The sequence below is a fragment of the Coregonus lavaretus genome, assembly GCF_964263955.1.
Source record: "Coregonus lavaretus genome assembly, chromosome: 9".
Classification (NCBI taxonomy): Eukaryota; Metazoa; Chordata; class Actinopteri; order Salmoniformes; family Salmonidae; genus Coregonus; species Coregonus lavaretus.
The window spans coordinates 34,690,054-34,706,515 of NC_139996.1; the positions used below are offsets into that span (position 1 = coordinate 34,690,054).

Genomic DNA, 16,462 nt, shown 5'->3' on the forward strand with positions numbered 1-16,462 from the left:
AATTACTTTTAATAAACAGCATAAGAAGCAAATCAAGCGCAAACGTGGAAAAATGAGCTCTCAGGGGGATCAAACAGCACTCAGCCTTGCAAACAAACCACTTCAGCAACATCGGAGCTATTTTTCTCTTCCTTTTTTACATTCAAACATGTAATGCTCAGTGGGGTTAACTAGAGGAATGCAGTAGAGACCGGCACAGAAAGAGAGGGAGAGGAGAGGGAGTGAAAGCGTGAACGACAGGAATACAATGGCCGTAAAGTAGTTACTATTATTGGGTTAGTTGCTACCTAGATTCTGTGGGAGGCTACCTGACTCAAGCATTTCTGTCTGCCTGGCTGGCTGCCTATGACCATATGCATACATGTGCTCCTGTGCATGTAAACATTGCAACAACATTACATGATGGTGTCTGTATGACGAGAGGTCAGCTGACATTCTGTCGAACAATTGACACCTCTCATCTCCTATCACAACGAACCAGTTCAGTAGGTCCTTAAAGGAGCAATACCAAATATACATGCCATCCTCTCTCCCGCCATCCTCCCCCACTCCATGATACCCTCGCTCCTTGCCCTCCACCATCCATCCCTCCCTCCATCCATCCTCCCCCACTCCATGATACCCTCGCTCCTTGCCCTCCATCCTCCACCCTCCATCCATCCATCCTCCTCCACTCCATGATACCCTCGCTCCTTGCCCTCCATCCTCCACCCATCCATACATCCCTCCCTCCATCCATCCTCCCCACTCCATGATACCCTCGCTCCTTACCTCCATCCTCCTTCCCTCCACCCTCCATCCATCCATCCCTCCCTCCATCCTCCCCCACTCCATGATACCCTTGCTCCTTGCCTCCATGCTCCTTCCCTCCACCCATCCATACATCCCTCCCTCCATCCATCCTCCCCACTCCATGATACCCTCGCTCCTTACCTCCATCCTCCTTCCCTCCACCCTCCATCCATCCATCCCTCCCTCCATCCTCCCCCACTCCATGATACCCTTGCTCCTTGCCTCCATCCTCCTTCCCTCCACCCATCCATCCATCCCTCCCTCCATCCTCCCCCCTCCATGATACCATCCCTCTCTCCCTCCCCTCTGGTGTTCTGGCTGGCTGGCTCCAGGTGGTGAGGGATGTGCATGAGGGGCCTGTCATCTGTTCCCATGTTCATAGCATCACTACTGTGTTCCTACGGTGTGTTACTAGGTGTTCAGTGGAGGCCAGTAGAGAACCAACATCCTCCAACACACCACATTAACACTATCATGTTCTACAGTCAGGGGGAATAACAGATATGGAGGAATATTCCAGATGGTGACTTTGAGCAGTGGACTGAAGGCAGAGAACAAAGCTTTCATCTCTCAAAAACGTTGCCCTATGGCTATCATGCTGGCATGGGGCACGCACGCACACGCACACGCACACACACACACACACACACACACACACACACACACACATGCACGCAGTGGAGTGAGCCATCATCCACATTATCCACATCCATTGACTCCTAAAGCTTCTTGTGTGCTGCCTCATTAAGTCTTCAGTGACACAGAGAGCCCACACCAGCTCTCTCTCACCAGCCCCTCTCCCTCACTCACTCTTCATCTTGACACGCACGCACCACTAAAAGGAGACTGCTCAGGCACTGCCCTAGGGAATACTCCTCAGACATTACTAGTGGAGCGCAGCACAGACAGACGTCACTAGAGGCAGATGGCTGGGCCGTCACAGGAAGAGTACAGGTCTGGCCTCAGTATGAAGGGTTAGTCTCATGATGTCACTGAAGAGCATGCATGTAATTACACTTAAAACATCACAGGAGGACAGAAGGTATCTTAAACATCAGTCATGCATTAAGGCTAACATATGACTTAAAGATCAAGACAGCAGCACTACCGTTGGGAACATGGCTCTGATAGTAGGCGCTGATTTACCATTGTGAGGTCAGGTCTGCACCAGAGGATAGGAGGAGTAACATGCCTACAGTGCTGTACTGTGACATCACTTCTGGGTTAAAGGGATCAGCCGGGATGCCTTTCCGCCCCACTGCTCATCTGGGTTCATACTCGGGGAGCTAGCTCGCTAACTTTGTTGAAATGAATAAGTAAGAATTATGAATGAGATGCATCATTAGCTTGGCTCCCTCGAGGGCACTTAGTTTCAGGTGAGTGGCTGTACCCTGGGTCTGGCTGGGAGGGAGGGGTTCATCATGCACACACAGCCATCGGGGGTGGGGGGTGTGGACCTTTATGTTGGTGTGCAAAGAATATGAGAGGGTTTGTGTTGAGAGTGGGGGCTACAGATCATTTTACACTGTAGCAGTGGCAATTAAGCAGTCTGCTGCTATTTCTATTATATTTTGAGTATTTTACACTATTATCTAGTGTGCATCATGCAGTGTCCTGCCATATGGCCCTGTAGCCCTATGGGCCGGTCCCCCTCCCCACTCTTTCCCAGTGCTCAACACGCAGTGAGGCAGGGCTCCATTCACACAGCTTGGTAGGGAGAGAGAAGGGGGACAAACCTTGCAGCTGGGAAGGTTCTCCTACAGGCCGTCCGACAGGCAAGGTGGGTGGAAAGAGAAGGCAGGGTGACAGTTAGTCAGTAGGTCCATGATTAGATGGGGGTTGGGGGGGGTCATACATGGGGGGTTATGGTGGGGCAGCGGCTACCGTACCATGCACCGGATACTCTCTCTGTAAGACCCGGACTGATGCTCATCATTCAATGTGATAAACCAACTCACTCCTCTCTGTTTTCCTAAGACCCGAATGAATATCCAGTCACAGCTCATGTCCCAAGCAAATAAATATGATGGAAATACCATTGAAGAAACTCATGAGCATGAGTCATAAGGCTACAGTGCTCAACTAAAGTGGCTGTATCCAGAGTTAGGTTTTTCAGACTGTCGCCTTGCTGAGGGGAGAAACAGTCTGACTCTAGTAGATGCTTTAATGCGTGTCTCCATTACACTGATCTCTTCCACTGGTACAGTTACTGGAGTGGGGATGAGAGCGACTTGAGACGGGAGGAGGGGGAGAGAGAGGGGAGGGGGTAGAGGAGGGGAGAGAGAGGGGAGGGGGTAGAGGAAGAGAGAGAGGTGGGAGGTGGCGAGCGAGAGAGAAAGGGCTGTACGGGGGGGGGGGGGGGGAGTACAGCAAAATCTACCAATAAAAGAAGATGAAAGTCAGGTTAAACACAATATGCTAATTGAAATGTGTTGGCTGATTAAGGCGATTGAAAGGAGAGTGGGCGTGCTGTGAGTTCTGGGCGCCGGTGATTAGTGCGGCATTAGTGTCTGCATGCTTTTCCTCAGGACGTGGTGGAGAGAGCAGAGCCATGTGTGTGTGTAAAGAGGAGAGAGAGAGAGAGAGAGAGAGAGAGAGAGAGAGAGAGAGAGAGAGAGAGAGAGAGAGAGAGAGAGAGAGAGAGAGAGAGAGAGAGAGAGAGAGAGAGAGGTGTGGAGGAGAGGCAATGTGTGTGAGATGGGAGAGTTCCTCAGCTATCCCATCTCAGCCTGTCCTGAAGTATGTCTGCCGACACGCACACACACAAAATGGCGCGCCGCTCGCATATTCTGGCCAAATACCAGTAGTGTAGTAGTACCGTACAAATATTTGTATCAGCTACCATGAGTTTGTACAAGAGAGGGGTGTTAAAATCAGCTGGGTATCAACAACCACAATACTCTTTACCTCATGTGTTGCTGTAGGTTGGGTTGCTAAGGCAGTCTCTGCTCGCTCTGAATTCCCTTTTCTCTATTCCTCTCCCTCACTTCTCTCCTCTCTTTGTGTCTCTCAGGACCACACTGGACTTTTTTTTCGCAGGCTTTATTGTTTTCTGCTGTGCAGCTGCAAAGCATGGAGGAGCCCCCTGCAGGTGTGAGTGTGTGTGGTAAGGCTCTGTTCCCCCCCCTCTGCCTCCCCCTCTCTCCTTCCCCCCTGCCTCTCCCACCCCTGCCAGTGTGCTGGGCCCATTGCCCCGCTGAGCCCTGCCAAACTGGGGCTAAAATTACGCTCTGAACGCATACAGCACTGTGATTAACCACACAGGTGGGACCCCCAGCCGAGGGCCCGGGGGGTGGCCCCACTGTGGTGCACAGCATCCCCCCCCCCCCAACCTTACACCCCTCGAGCCTATAAATAGGGAAGATGCAGAACCACTGAACTGCATGCAGTTTCCTAGAACAGCCCTTCCATCCCTATTCCCCGTCACTCTGAGGAAAACAAAATGGCGTCGACACTGCTGTGAGAGCTTTTGTCTTAAATGTAAAGGCTTCACCACATTATACAATTACTATGTGTGTTAGGCTTGTATACGAAGGCCTTTCAAGATCTATCTTGTAGTCATGCCTGATTGCCTGTAGTTAAATAGCTATGTCTTCATGGAAATTTAGAGGCTCTTGAAAACCAAACCTCAATTCCCACATTAGCCCTCACTAATGACTTCAATCTGTTCTTGAAATATTTGTTTCTATCGTTCTCTACTCCGTTCTTTTCTCCTTTACTTCATCATTTCCCAGCTTTCCCTCTTTCTCCACCCTCTTTCAGCAGCCACCTTTCTAATATATTGTCATCTCTCCTCTATCTGTCTTGCTAGTGGTATCCCTCCATCTGGGGGGAAAGGAAATGAAAATGATCTGGCCCTCTGACACTCTCTCTCCCTAGGAAATGAGGGGCTCTGGTCTGCCACTCCTATTGTTCAGCATGTGGCCCTAGAAGGGGTGGAATATTATTATTGGGATTATTTCCATCGTGCGCATGCAGGCAGACATGGGCATCAGTCACAGCCCACACGGCAGACATGGGCATCAGTCACAGCCCACACGGCAGACATGGGCATCAGTCAGAGCCCACACGGCAGGCATGCCACAGGGATTTACAACACAATAGCAGAACACTGGGGTGTCTCTACAGGCAGGTTATCACCCCGGGCCAAAATGGCTTCTCTCTCTCCTCTACTCTCCATCTGAGTGTGAGAGATGGGATGTAGAGTAGCTGGCTTTGGGATTGTGGAGAACTGTATCGTGGGTGGAAAGTCTAAATAGAGTTGGTGGGTTTTAGTATAGGACGTACTTATTGGAAAAGTGTAAGCAGATGTCAAATGTATTATTTAGGAATCCATCAAGTTGTTTATTCCTATTATGAAACATGGTGTTAAGAAGAAAATGGTCACTTACATTAATGATCAAATACACTGTTGAAGACGATTAGAGTATTAAGGAATTATCATATTAACACATTAATGTTGAAGAGATTAAGAGGAAAAGGTAAAACTCTTTAAGAACAGAGATCAGTTTCCCCTCTCTCGCTCAGTCACTGTCTATCTGTTCATCCCATTATATCGGATTTAGTCTGACAGGGTTTTTAGGAGGCCATGGGTACACTCTCCACTGCTTTACCCAGTGAGCAGTTAGTGCAGCTTTGGGGGACTCTATCACATTACTGGATTAGATTATACAGTTGGAGGTCTCTCTGCCTCCCTTCAAATCACCTGTCCTCCAGGACAGAGCAAAATACAGGCACAGCCATGAGGAAGCTGCTGTATAATCACATTCCAGTCTAACCTCACAGTGGAGAGACACTTGACAGGTCAATGACTTAGATACTGAGTGACATGCTGACTGGCCAATCTGATGGGGGGAGGGGGATCTTTAACAAGGTGAGGGAGGCCTTCACAGATCTCCATTGTAAAGTGTTTAAACACTGTTTCCCATGCTTGTTCAATGAACCATAAACAATTAATGAACATGCACCTGTGGAACGGTCGTTAAGACACTAACAGCTTACAGACGGTAGGCAATTAAGGTCACAGTTATGAAAACTTAGGACACTAAAGAGGCCTATCTACTGACTCTGAAAAACACCAAAATAAATATGCCCAGGGTCCCTGCTCATCTGCGTGAACGTGCCTTAGGCATGCTGCAAGGAGGCATGAGGACTGCAGATGTGGCCAGGGCAATAAATTGCAAAGTCCATACTGTGAGACGCATAAGAGAGCGCTACAGGGAGATAGGACGGACAGCTGATCGTCCTCACAGAGGCAGACCACGTGTAACAACACCTGCACAGGATCGGTACATCCGAACATCACACCTGCGGGACAGGTACAGGATGGCAACAACAACTGCCCGAGTTACACCAGGAACGCACAATCCCTCCATCAGTGCTCAGACTGTCCGCAATAGGCCGAGAGAGGCTGGACTGAGGGCTTGTAGGCCTGTTGTAAGGCAGGTCCTCACCAGACATCACTGGCAACAACGTCGCCTATGGGCACAAACCCACCATCGCTGGACCAGACAGGACCGGCAAAAAGTGCTCTTCACTGACGAGTCGCAGTTTTGTCTCACCAGGGGTGATGGTCAGATTTGCGTTTATTGTCGAAGGAATGAACATTACACCGAGGCCTGTACTCTGGAGCGGGATCGATTTGGAGGTGGAGGGTCCGTCATGGTCTGGGGCGGTGTGTCACAGCATCATCGGACTGAGCTTGTTGTCATTACAGGCAATCCCAACGCTGTGCGTTATAGGGAAGACATCCTCCTTCCTCATGTGGTACCGTTCCTATGGCCAGCGAAGAACCCGGATCTCAATCCCATTGAGCACGTCTGGGACCTGTTGGATCGGAGGGTGAGGGCTAGGGCCATTCCCCCCAGAAATGTCCAGGAACTTGCAGGTGCCTTGGTGGAAGAGTGGGGTAACATCTCACAGCAAGAACTGGCAAATCTGGTGCAGTCCATGAGGAGGAGATGCACTGCAGTACTTAATGCAGCTGGTGGCCACACCAGATACTGACTGTTACTTTTGATTTTGACCCCCCCTTTGTTCAGGGACACATTATTCAATTTCTGTTAGTCACCTATCTGTGGAACTTGTTCAGTTCATTTCTCAGTTGTTGAATCTTGTTATTTCATACAAATATTTACACATGTTAAGTTTGCTGAAAATAAACGCAGTTGACAGTGAGAGGACGTTTCTTTTTTTGCTGAGTTTACATATCAGTTCACTGAGTTTTGTTAACCACACCTGTACCTCTTCATCCTACAATAACAGTGTCCCAACCTTTCCACAGAGACAGTTCCAGGTATAGGCTTTAGGGAGATCTCACCATCTTCAATGCTAAGTGAGTTTGTGTGTGTGTGTGTGTATCCACACACTCTGTGGCGTGGAAGTGTAGAAGAAAATAAGAAAAGTCACAGTGGGGAAGTCACACAATCTCCCCCCCCCCCAAACACACACACGAATGTACTCACACAAGAAGGAGATAGGAGCCGCATTGAGCAGATGTTGGAGCTTTCAGGAGTTAAACTGATTGAGATGCAGTGTCACCTTGTTAATGATCATCCAAGACAAAACTGGGAGGGGAGAGCAGGGGTATGATCACACCTTCATAATAGGGCCGGGTGGATGGGTAGGTGGGGTGTCTGCAGTGCACATTCTCACCGTGAAAATGTGAAGAGAGCAGGGATGTTCAATTGGGAGGTGTGTGTGTGTCAGTGTCAACTGCGCAGGTGAGTTTATTTCATGTATCTCAGCTACATCAGGGGGATTGCTATGAGAGGGGCTGAGATAGTGTAAATTACAAAAGATACCCACCCAAGCTCAACCACAACATCTCTCTCTACCACACACAGACCTATGACGGCAGATGAACATTAATAACATTTATGGAAATGTAAGGTGAGCATCAGAACACCTGCAAAGTAGTAGAGAGGAAGAAATCAAGTCGACATGATTATCACTGCTGACAAATGCTTTGACAAAAGGTAAGCCGCACCGCCGGCACTTTATTATTAGTGATGTGATGCACAGACAACACACACTGAAGACCTCTTGTTCTAGATCCCCCTCTCCAAAATACCCTCTCTGCCACAATGGGGATGAAGACTGTATCCATCACCTTACAAACTACGAACAATAGAGTAGAATGAAGAATGCCTTCACTGTGCTACTGTTCTAGCTAACAAACGAATGTATAACATAGAATGGGTGTACAAGGTAAAAAAATCCCTACATGTTTCAGGACATTTTAGGTTGGAAATGCCTAGTGAGAACTAAGAGTTGTGCATTCTGAAGGGTTTCTATAAGGAGAAAAGAGGAGGGTAAAATATCAAAGCTCAGGGTTAACCTCAGCAGTCATATATCAAAGCTGACAGATAGTGTAGCTTTTTAATGATTGTTTCGTAATCTGCCCAAGAAAGAGAGGAGTGAGAGGGAGAGCAGAAAACTCCTCCTCTGTGATCTCTCTTCAATTTTCTCACCACAGCCAGATAAAGGTTAATACACTGCTCTTTTTCACTGTTGAAAAAAACGTCATCCATCTTTGAAGAGGGGTTAGAAAGAAATAATAAAATAATAACATCATTGAAAGTAATCTGGCTCAATTCCATAATTAATCTCCTCCAGTTTTTCTGACAATTCCGATGTTAATTAACCCAAAATTCCCTCCATGGCGGCTGAGAGAGACGAGCGTTCAGCCTGCCCCCCTTCAAGCCCCCCTATCTCTCCCCATCGCGGTACAGTCTTTTAGGGGGAGAGAGCGCTCTGAAAGGAGAGGATTCTCAGGGTGGAGGGCTGAAGGTGGAGATGAGGGAGGAAAGAGAGCATGGGGACATGGATGGGATGGGCCTTCAGCCCTCATTAGAGAGGGGAGGAAAATGAACACGGTGTGATGGGAAGTAAGAGAAAGAAAAAGAAAACTGGCTGGTGAATGAATCCAGCGGGGAGAAGCTCTGTTCCCAGACAGATTGGGCTGGCGCAGGCAGCAAGCCTGTATACTATAGCTGTGGTTCTGTTCTGTACCAGCTCTCTCTCTCTCTCTCTCCAGACAACTGCTGCAGGACTCAGGAGGACCCACGCATTGAAAATACATCAACCGGCACAACTCCGATATCAGCTGTCAGGCCTGGAGAAGGCTGGGGAGTCGCTGCGGCTCTCAGTGTTCTGCCGTTTGTTCTCCCAAATTTCTCACAGGCCAAGCTTGTTAATCTACACTACAGTATGCTGCGGCAGCAATTATTAGTTACAGAATAACAACACAGAGGGAGGAAGCCCGTAAAAAACTACAGAGGAACTTTTCAGTTAAGCACACATACCTCTGTGCTACAGCAGAGCCTGTTAACCTGACCTGCCTCCAGATAGCATGTGTTGGGAAATGTCATCCACCTGGTGGGAACCAGGGGGGAGTCTGTCTCGGCATCTTTGGGCTGCTTCTAAGGTCTGGCTAACTTTGCGGAGACCTATTTATAAAAAAATTTATAATGATATGCATACTGTAGGTGAGGTAATATGCTGCCCTCATGTGATCGTCCCTGCCTCCTAACTCTCCACTGTGTCCTCTGTCCAGGTGTGGAGGTCAGTGGGCTGGGGTGGACACACAAGGTTAGTAGTGGGTGGCCAATCAGACCATACAAAGGAAATGCTCTACAGTGCCATGGCTGGTAGAGCATAGAAAAAACATTTCATCCTCATAATGTCCTAGAGAGTGCACATATGGTGAAGAGAGAGGGAGAAAGAGACAGAGACAGCAAGAGAGAGATGGAACACAATGAGGCCTATTGCCTGGGAGAAGTTCCAGTGATGAGGAGGAGGGGAGGAGGGAAAAGGAAGAGCAAGAAAAGGAAATGTTTGTTGCCCTTTTACTGTACACCAAGGCCTGCAGTCACAGCCCTGGTCGTATAGTGAAGAGTTAACGGAGCAATCAGAACTGCAGCCGCGGCCTCAGCTACGCAGTCAAGTGTTAAACAATGGAACAGCTGTCGAGTGCGGCAGCTCCAGAAATAGAGCTGTTCATTTCACCTGTCTGTCTCACACCTGTGTGCTGTGCAGGCCGGGGAGAGAGAGGGCGAGGGCTAGGCCAAACAGAAGGCTGTGGAGCCAGAGGAAACCGAAAGGAGAGACGGGAACAAAGATAACAAACACACACTCGTATACACACACAAACAGGATGTGATGAGGCTGACTCACCAATCATGTGATTGGCGACGTGGATCTGGATCTCCCGCTCTGTCTCGAAGGTCATTTGGCATTTGATGCACTGGTACGTCTTCTTCTGCAATGCAACAGACAGGTAGGCAAGAATTTTAGAGAGGGTATCAAACTGCTCATTCACACACACCTGATACAATTTGGAGGTTTCTCCTTGCTGAGCTGAAATAAAAGCGTAGGTAAAGATTGAGTGTCCCTGGGACCTCACTGTCAATATCTAGTAGAGCGAACAGGCCGCACAATGCCTCAGCAGGGCTGAGCTGCAGGGCCCGCCAGGGCCGAATGAAATGCAGCCATGAATTCACACATCTAACTGAGCACAACTTCTTATTGACACGCTAGCCACTGGGAACTGACACACTGCTAGAAAATACTGTTAAAATGCTTATAGAATTGTATGAGGGACATCTTTTAAAAGCTAGGCTATTTTTGTACCCATGATAAGTATAAGTGGGATCAACATGGCGTCAAATGAAATAATAATTGTAAAAAATATGAACATTTTTAGATTTCAGATCACGCAAAAAGCATTAGGAATGATTGAATGATATGCATACAAGTTCTAATTAATTAATTAGATTTTTCTAAATGCAGGGCCATTTAACTTTTTGTTGGGTTGGTAATGTCTTCCATTTCTTTTATACCACAGAGGACAATGTTGGTTATTCACCATATGATTGATTCATAAATTAATAAACTAAACCTTATTTACCCAAACCTTAGCATTTTCATATATTGTATGTAGATTTCAATATAAATCAATGTGCTGATCAAGCGATAGAGGAGAGCATTATGAGTGTGTTCTTACTTTAGGGACAGGCGAGGCATCCGTCACCTTCTTGGCCCCGCTGGTCTCCGGGCTCATCTCGGGGTGGTCCACCTGAACGTGGCTCTCCAGGTCCTCTAGGGTCTCAAACTTCACAGCACACTCGGGGCATCGCAGCCCCACCGCAGTCTTCTCTCCCCCGGCCTCCTGGGGCATGGTGCCCCCACTGGGAGACTGGCCGTTGGTGCCCCGGCTCAAACAGCCAGCACACAGCCCATATGGCAGCCCGTTCACATCCAGCTTCACCAGATCCTGCTTGTTCTTGAACTCCTTGAGGCACAGGGCACACTTGTAGTGCTTGTGTTGCTGCAGCTGACCGTTGGGAGAGGAAGAGGCTGAGCCGCCCCCGCCCCCACTGCCCCCGCCGGCTGAGAGCTTCTGCATATGGAAGGTGCCGTGGATCTTGAGCTCCAGGGTGGAGGTGACCGTCTGCATGCACACCACACAGCGGAAGCCCGTCAGAGAGTTCCTCAGGTCTGGGTGCATCTGGCAGTGCTCTATGAACTCCTCCTCGCTCTGCAGGGGCATCTTACAGATGCGGCACGTGCCCGTGTCCAGGCTCTTGCTGTGGGTGACCTTGTGTTCGGTGAGCGTGAGCAGGGAGGGGAAGCGCTCTCCACAGATAGGGCACATGTAGTGCTTGGCGGGGCCACGGTGGGTCTGAGCGTGCTCCCTCAGGCCGTTCTCAGAGAAGAAGGTCCGTGAGCACACGTTGCACTTGTGGTTTCCCTTGATAAAGTCGGCCTTCTTCTTGCGGGAGCTAGCGTCGTCGTCCCCGGGCTGGATGTTGTGGTCCCTCAGTCGGTGGTTCTGCAGAAGACTCTCCATAGTGTAGGCCGCTCCACAGATGTCACAGGCGTACATGGGCTCAGAGTTGTCCAGCTCCTCCTCCCCTCCGCTGGCCTCGTGGCTGTTGGCTACATCCTGACTCGTGTTCTTTAGCAGCATGTTCTGCAGGTCAGCCTGCTCCGTGGCCACTGTCGATCTTTCGCTTCCTCCCCCGCGCTTGGAGCTCTGGGTTACACCGTTGGGCGTGCCGTTCTGGCTTCCCCCGTTCCCGGTGCCGTTCCCCCCGTCAAAGACACAGTGCTTCTCTCTCAGGTGCCTTTCCAGCAGAACGATGGCGTGGAAGGCCTTGCCACAGAAGCGGCAGTTGAATTTCTTACTGTGGGTGGTGATGTGGCACTGCAGCTCCACCTCTGTGCCGAACGTCTCCCCACAGAAGATGCACTTACGGGCCTTGCCGGTAACACCGGGGCCGGTGGGGTGTCCCAGGTGGCTGTGTTTGACGTGCAGCTGAAGGTCACTCTCCTTCCGGAAGTCCCAGGTGCAGGCTGTGCAGCGGAACATCTTCTTCTCGTTGCTGTGTTTGACAGCCAGGTGGACCTGGATGGACACCTTGGAGTCAAACACCTCCTGGCACAGTGTACAGTGGTACAGCACAAAGGTGTGCATGTCCAGCAGGTGCTTCTGCAGATCGTCCACTGAGGAGAACTGCTTATCACAGCTCTCACAGACATACTGGGTGGATGTGGTGGTGTAGTGGACCGTCAGATGCTGCAGCAGAGATTCCTGGGAGTCGAAGTCCTCTTTGTTGCACTGAGGGCAGGACTGCCTCCTCAGCAGCATCTCCAGGTGGGACTTGAGATGGGCTTGAAAGCCCTCGAAGCTGCTGAAGCGCAGGTCACACTGGTTGCAGGGGTAGTCTCCATTGGACCCTGCCGTGGTGGAGTCCCCAGCCAGCCTATGGCGTTTGGGGGAGGAGATCTCCACATCAGAGGAGGCGGGGCTGAGGTCCGCCACCTTAGCTTGCCGCTTGTTATTGGCCAGTGGGATGTTCTTGTGGTTCTCCTTGATGTGCTTGGTGAGCTTGAGCAGGGAGCCGAAGATGGGCGAGTTGGTGCAGTAAGGGCAGGAGTAGACCTCCATAAAGGACTGGGAGGGCTGCAGGACGGGAGACTCCATCTTGGGCACGCCTCCTCCACTGCAGTGGGTCTGCTGGATGTGCTCTGTGAGAGAGGACTCTGTGAGGAAGCCCATGGAGCACTGGTTGCAGAAGAAGGCGTGGTTGCCCTCCAGGGTGGTGGAGCCTGCGACCATTCCTCCAGGCAGGCAGTGGGACACACGGATGTGCTCCTGCAGGGTGTTGATGTCTGCAAACATGTCTGGGCAGTAGTTGCAGTGAAAGGCTGACACGTTGGTGAACTGGAGCAGGGGGAAGGCCGCTGTGGCGCCTCCGCTGCCTCGGTGGGCTTTGCGGATGTGTTCGTTGAGGTTGTAGAGCGTGGGCAGGGTGTCCAGGCACAGCTGGCAGGTGTGGTTCTGCTGGGGCTTGTCTGCATGGATGGTCTTCAGATGGATCTCCAGAACGGCCAGGCTGTTGAAGTCTCTCTTGGAGCAGTAAGGGCAACTGTAGGTCACCTTGGCCGTCCAGTGACCCCCGTCATCATGGTCAGAGTTGGGGGCCAGCTTGCGCCGGCTTTGGATGGGCTTCAGGGTGGAGTCTGGGGTGGAGCCCCTCTCCAGAGAGGCGCTGGAGTCCGGGGTGGCGCTGCTCATGGATGCCACGCTGCCCAGCACGGGGTCAGGGCTGGGACTGTGATTACTGGAGTCGGGCTGCCGATGGCTGTCCATGTGGCAGTAGACGTCCTCCACAGAGGGGAACTGCTCTGAGCACACCGGGCACTTGTGTTTACGGTTAGCATGGGACCTCTCAATGTGGGAGAGCAGCGTGCTCTCGTCGCTGAAGATCTCGGGGCAGTGGATGCACTGCAGGTCGGAGCGGTCAGACAGCTGGGGGTGGCGGGTCACTACGTGCTTCTCCAGCTCGTCTGTCTGGCTGAAGGTCTCCTCACAGTAGTCACACATGTACAGGTCCTGGTCCATCTCCCCTCCACTGCCTGCATTGCTGCCACGCTTCCCCCCTTCCTTTTCAGTACGCAGGGCCAGGTGCTCCTTGTTCTTCCTGTGGGCCTGCATGTGGCTCTGCAGAGACGATGTGGAGGAGAAGCCTCTCTTGCACACGCTGCACTTAAAGGGCTTGCTGGAGCTGTGGGTCTTCAGGTGGATCTTGAGATGGTCGCTACGGGAGAAAGCCGCCTCACACTCCTGGCAGCTGTACTTCTTGTCTCCGGTGTGGAGCTTGACGTGGCGATCGCGGCTTCGCTTGTGCTTGAACAGGCGGCTGCAGAAGGTGCACTTAAAGGGCAGCTTGTCGCTGTGGATTTGCTCGTGGCGCTTCAGGTAGCTGAGGCGGCTGAAGGACTTGTCGCAGAACTGGCAGGGGTAGGGCAGCCCCGCGCCCCCTTCCTCCTCCCCTGTGCCCATGCCCAGATCGCAGCAGCCGTCCCCCAGCATCTGTGACGGCGACGCCACGTCTTTGCTGGAGGGAGAGGACCCTACCCAGGAGAGCCCAGGGTCATCATCACCATCTGCAATGCAAAACACAGAATTAAGAGAGAGGAGATTAAAACAAATCTAAACAGAATAGAATTAAAGACATTCCCACAGGATATAAGAAATAAGGACTAAGTGTATTTTCTCTCTCTTCATCCTCCCTAAGCAAACATCCCCCACCCCCCTCTAGAATTACATCTGCCTCATCATATTTTCATTATGGGGACCAGATTGAAATTCCCGAAAACAGATTAGAAGACGCTCAAATAGTGAGGGTATTCTTATATGACAAAGTGAATTAAATAAAACACGGGATTCTGCATGCTTTTCTCCAGTTTAGTGCTGACAAAAGGGAAAGTCTATAAATGCATACATAATATAAATACACAAAGAAGAGCATATATTAATTCTGTCCTGCTTTGTGCAGTCTGAGGGGGCCTGACACAGCCCTCACGTCATCTATTTAGCATCTAAACTAGAGCCCTCTGAAGGAGAGGAGAAACACTCATGACTTATTGAGCAGGAATGCTGCAAGCCTGGAGTCCCACTGTGGCTCAGACAAACCCAGAATTCTCCAGCTCAGCCTGTTTGTTTGCTTTATTTGACTGAATTTCACACTGCTCTAAATGCGTGAGGAGAGAAGCCTCTGGTACATCATCACACATAACCAAATGTTTACAATAAGTAAACAGCCTCCCACCTTTCCCCTCTCCACACATACATCTTATAAAACCCTCTTTTTACATGAAACTAGTCTGTAGCTGGAGGGCAGGTGACTCAATCTGCATCTCATTTGTATTTTGGCTGACAGAATCACACTCAAACAGGTGACTGTTTTAAAGCATAATTAAGGCAAAATGTCGGTGCAAAACATATTTAAAGTATTAACATTCTTTATCTAAGAGAGAAAAGAACCTATAAGTCACTTGCTATAGACTTATCTCCGTAAGCAACTATGAATATGTATCCCCTCTGACCACCCGCTCCTACAGTATGTGTTATACAAAGGTATGCACTGCAGGTTTGGTGGAAAATAAATTAATGTGATGAATCGATCCACTCGAAAATGTAGGTGCTGTGCAGAGCAAATAAAACTCTGCAGGGGTTTGTGGGTATTTTTTTTTGTAAAAACATGAATTATGAACTTAGCTTGGAGCAAGGACAGAAACCTCTGCTATAAAATAGAGATATTACATGGAACATAAAGGCAATAGGAGTGAGATGCCATCCAGCAGCAAAAATCTGGAGAGAGGAATATTACAGGATGAGGGCAAATTAAGAAATAAGCATGAACAAGACCAAGAAAATGGACACAGCTAGGAAAGCAAAGATGTTGGGAAATATCTTTGAGAGAATTTGGACAGAGACAGGGGAAGCAGGAGAAACTAATGATTACAGCCTATTTCTATGCTACAGATCAAACCAGTAGCAACGCTGTTTTGTTGAGTACATACAGTACCAGTGAAAAGTTTGGACACCCCTACTCATTCAAGGGTTTTTCTATATTTTTACTATTTTCTACATTGTAGAATAATAGTGAAGACATAAAAACTATGAAATAACACATATGGAATCATGTAGTAACCAAAAAAGTGTTAAACAAATCAAAATATATTTTAGATTTTTCAAAGTAGCCACCCTTTGCCTTGATGACAGCTTTGTACACTCTTGGCATTCTCTCAACCAGCTTCATGAGGAATGCTTTTCCAACAGTCTTGAAGGAGTTCCCACATATGCTGAGCACTTGTTGGCTGCTTTTCCTTCACTCTGTTATCCAACTCATCCCAAACCATCTCAATTGGGTTGAGGTCAGGTGATTGTGGAGGCCAGGTCATCTGATGCAGCACTCCATCACTCTCCTTCTTGGTCAAATATCCCTTACACAGCCTGGAGGTGTGTTTTGGGTCATTGTCCTATTGAAAAACAAATGATAGTCCCACTAAGCGCAAACCAGATGGGATGGCGTATCGCTGCCGAATGCTGTGGTAGCCATGCTGGTTAAGTGTGCCTTGAATTCTAAATAAATCACTGACAATGTCACCAGCAAAGCACCCCCACACCATCACACCTCCTCCTCCATGCTTCATGGTGGGAACCACACATGCGGAGATAATCCGTTCACCTACTCTGCGTCTCACAAAGACACGGCGGTTGGAACCAAAAATCTCAAATTTGGACTCATCAGACCAAAGGACAGACTTCCACCGGTCTAATGTCCATTGCTCATGTTTCTGGGCCCAAGCAAGTCTC

At 49.6% G+C, this 16,462-nt stretch overlaps 1 protein-coding gene across 1 annotated transcript in view; it reads right to left on the bottom strand.

Moving 5' to 3' along the window:
• The window catches only part of LOC311135335 (zinc finger protein 423-like), a gene marked incomplete at its 3' end in the record, with an annotated part of 124,026 nt that overhangs the window by 48,895 nt on the left and 58,669 nt on the right, over window positions 1-16,462 (bottom strand). The window contains exons 4-5 of the mRNA XM_084169280.1: window positions 10,799-14,247; window positions 9,970-10,054 (exon numbers count right to left, since the gene is read on the bottom strand). Of these exons, the coding sequence (XP_084025406.1) occupies window positions 9,970-10,054; window positions 10,799-14,247 (3,534 nt within the window). The remainder of the gene's footprint in view (window positions 1-9,969; window positions 10,055-10,798; window positions 14,248-16,462) is intronic.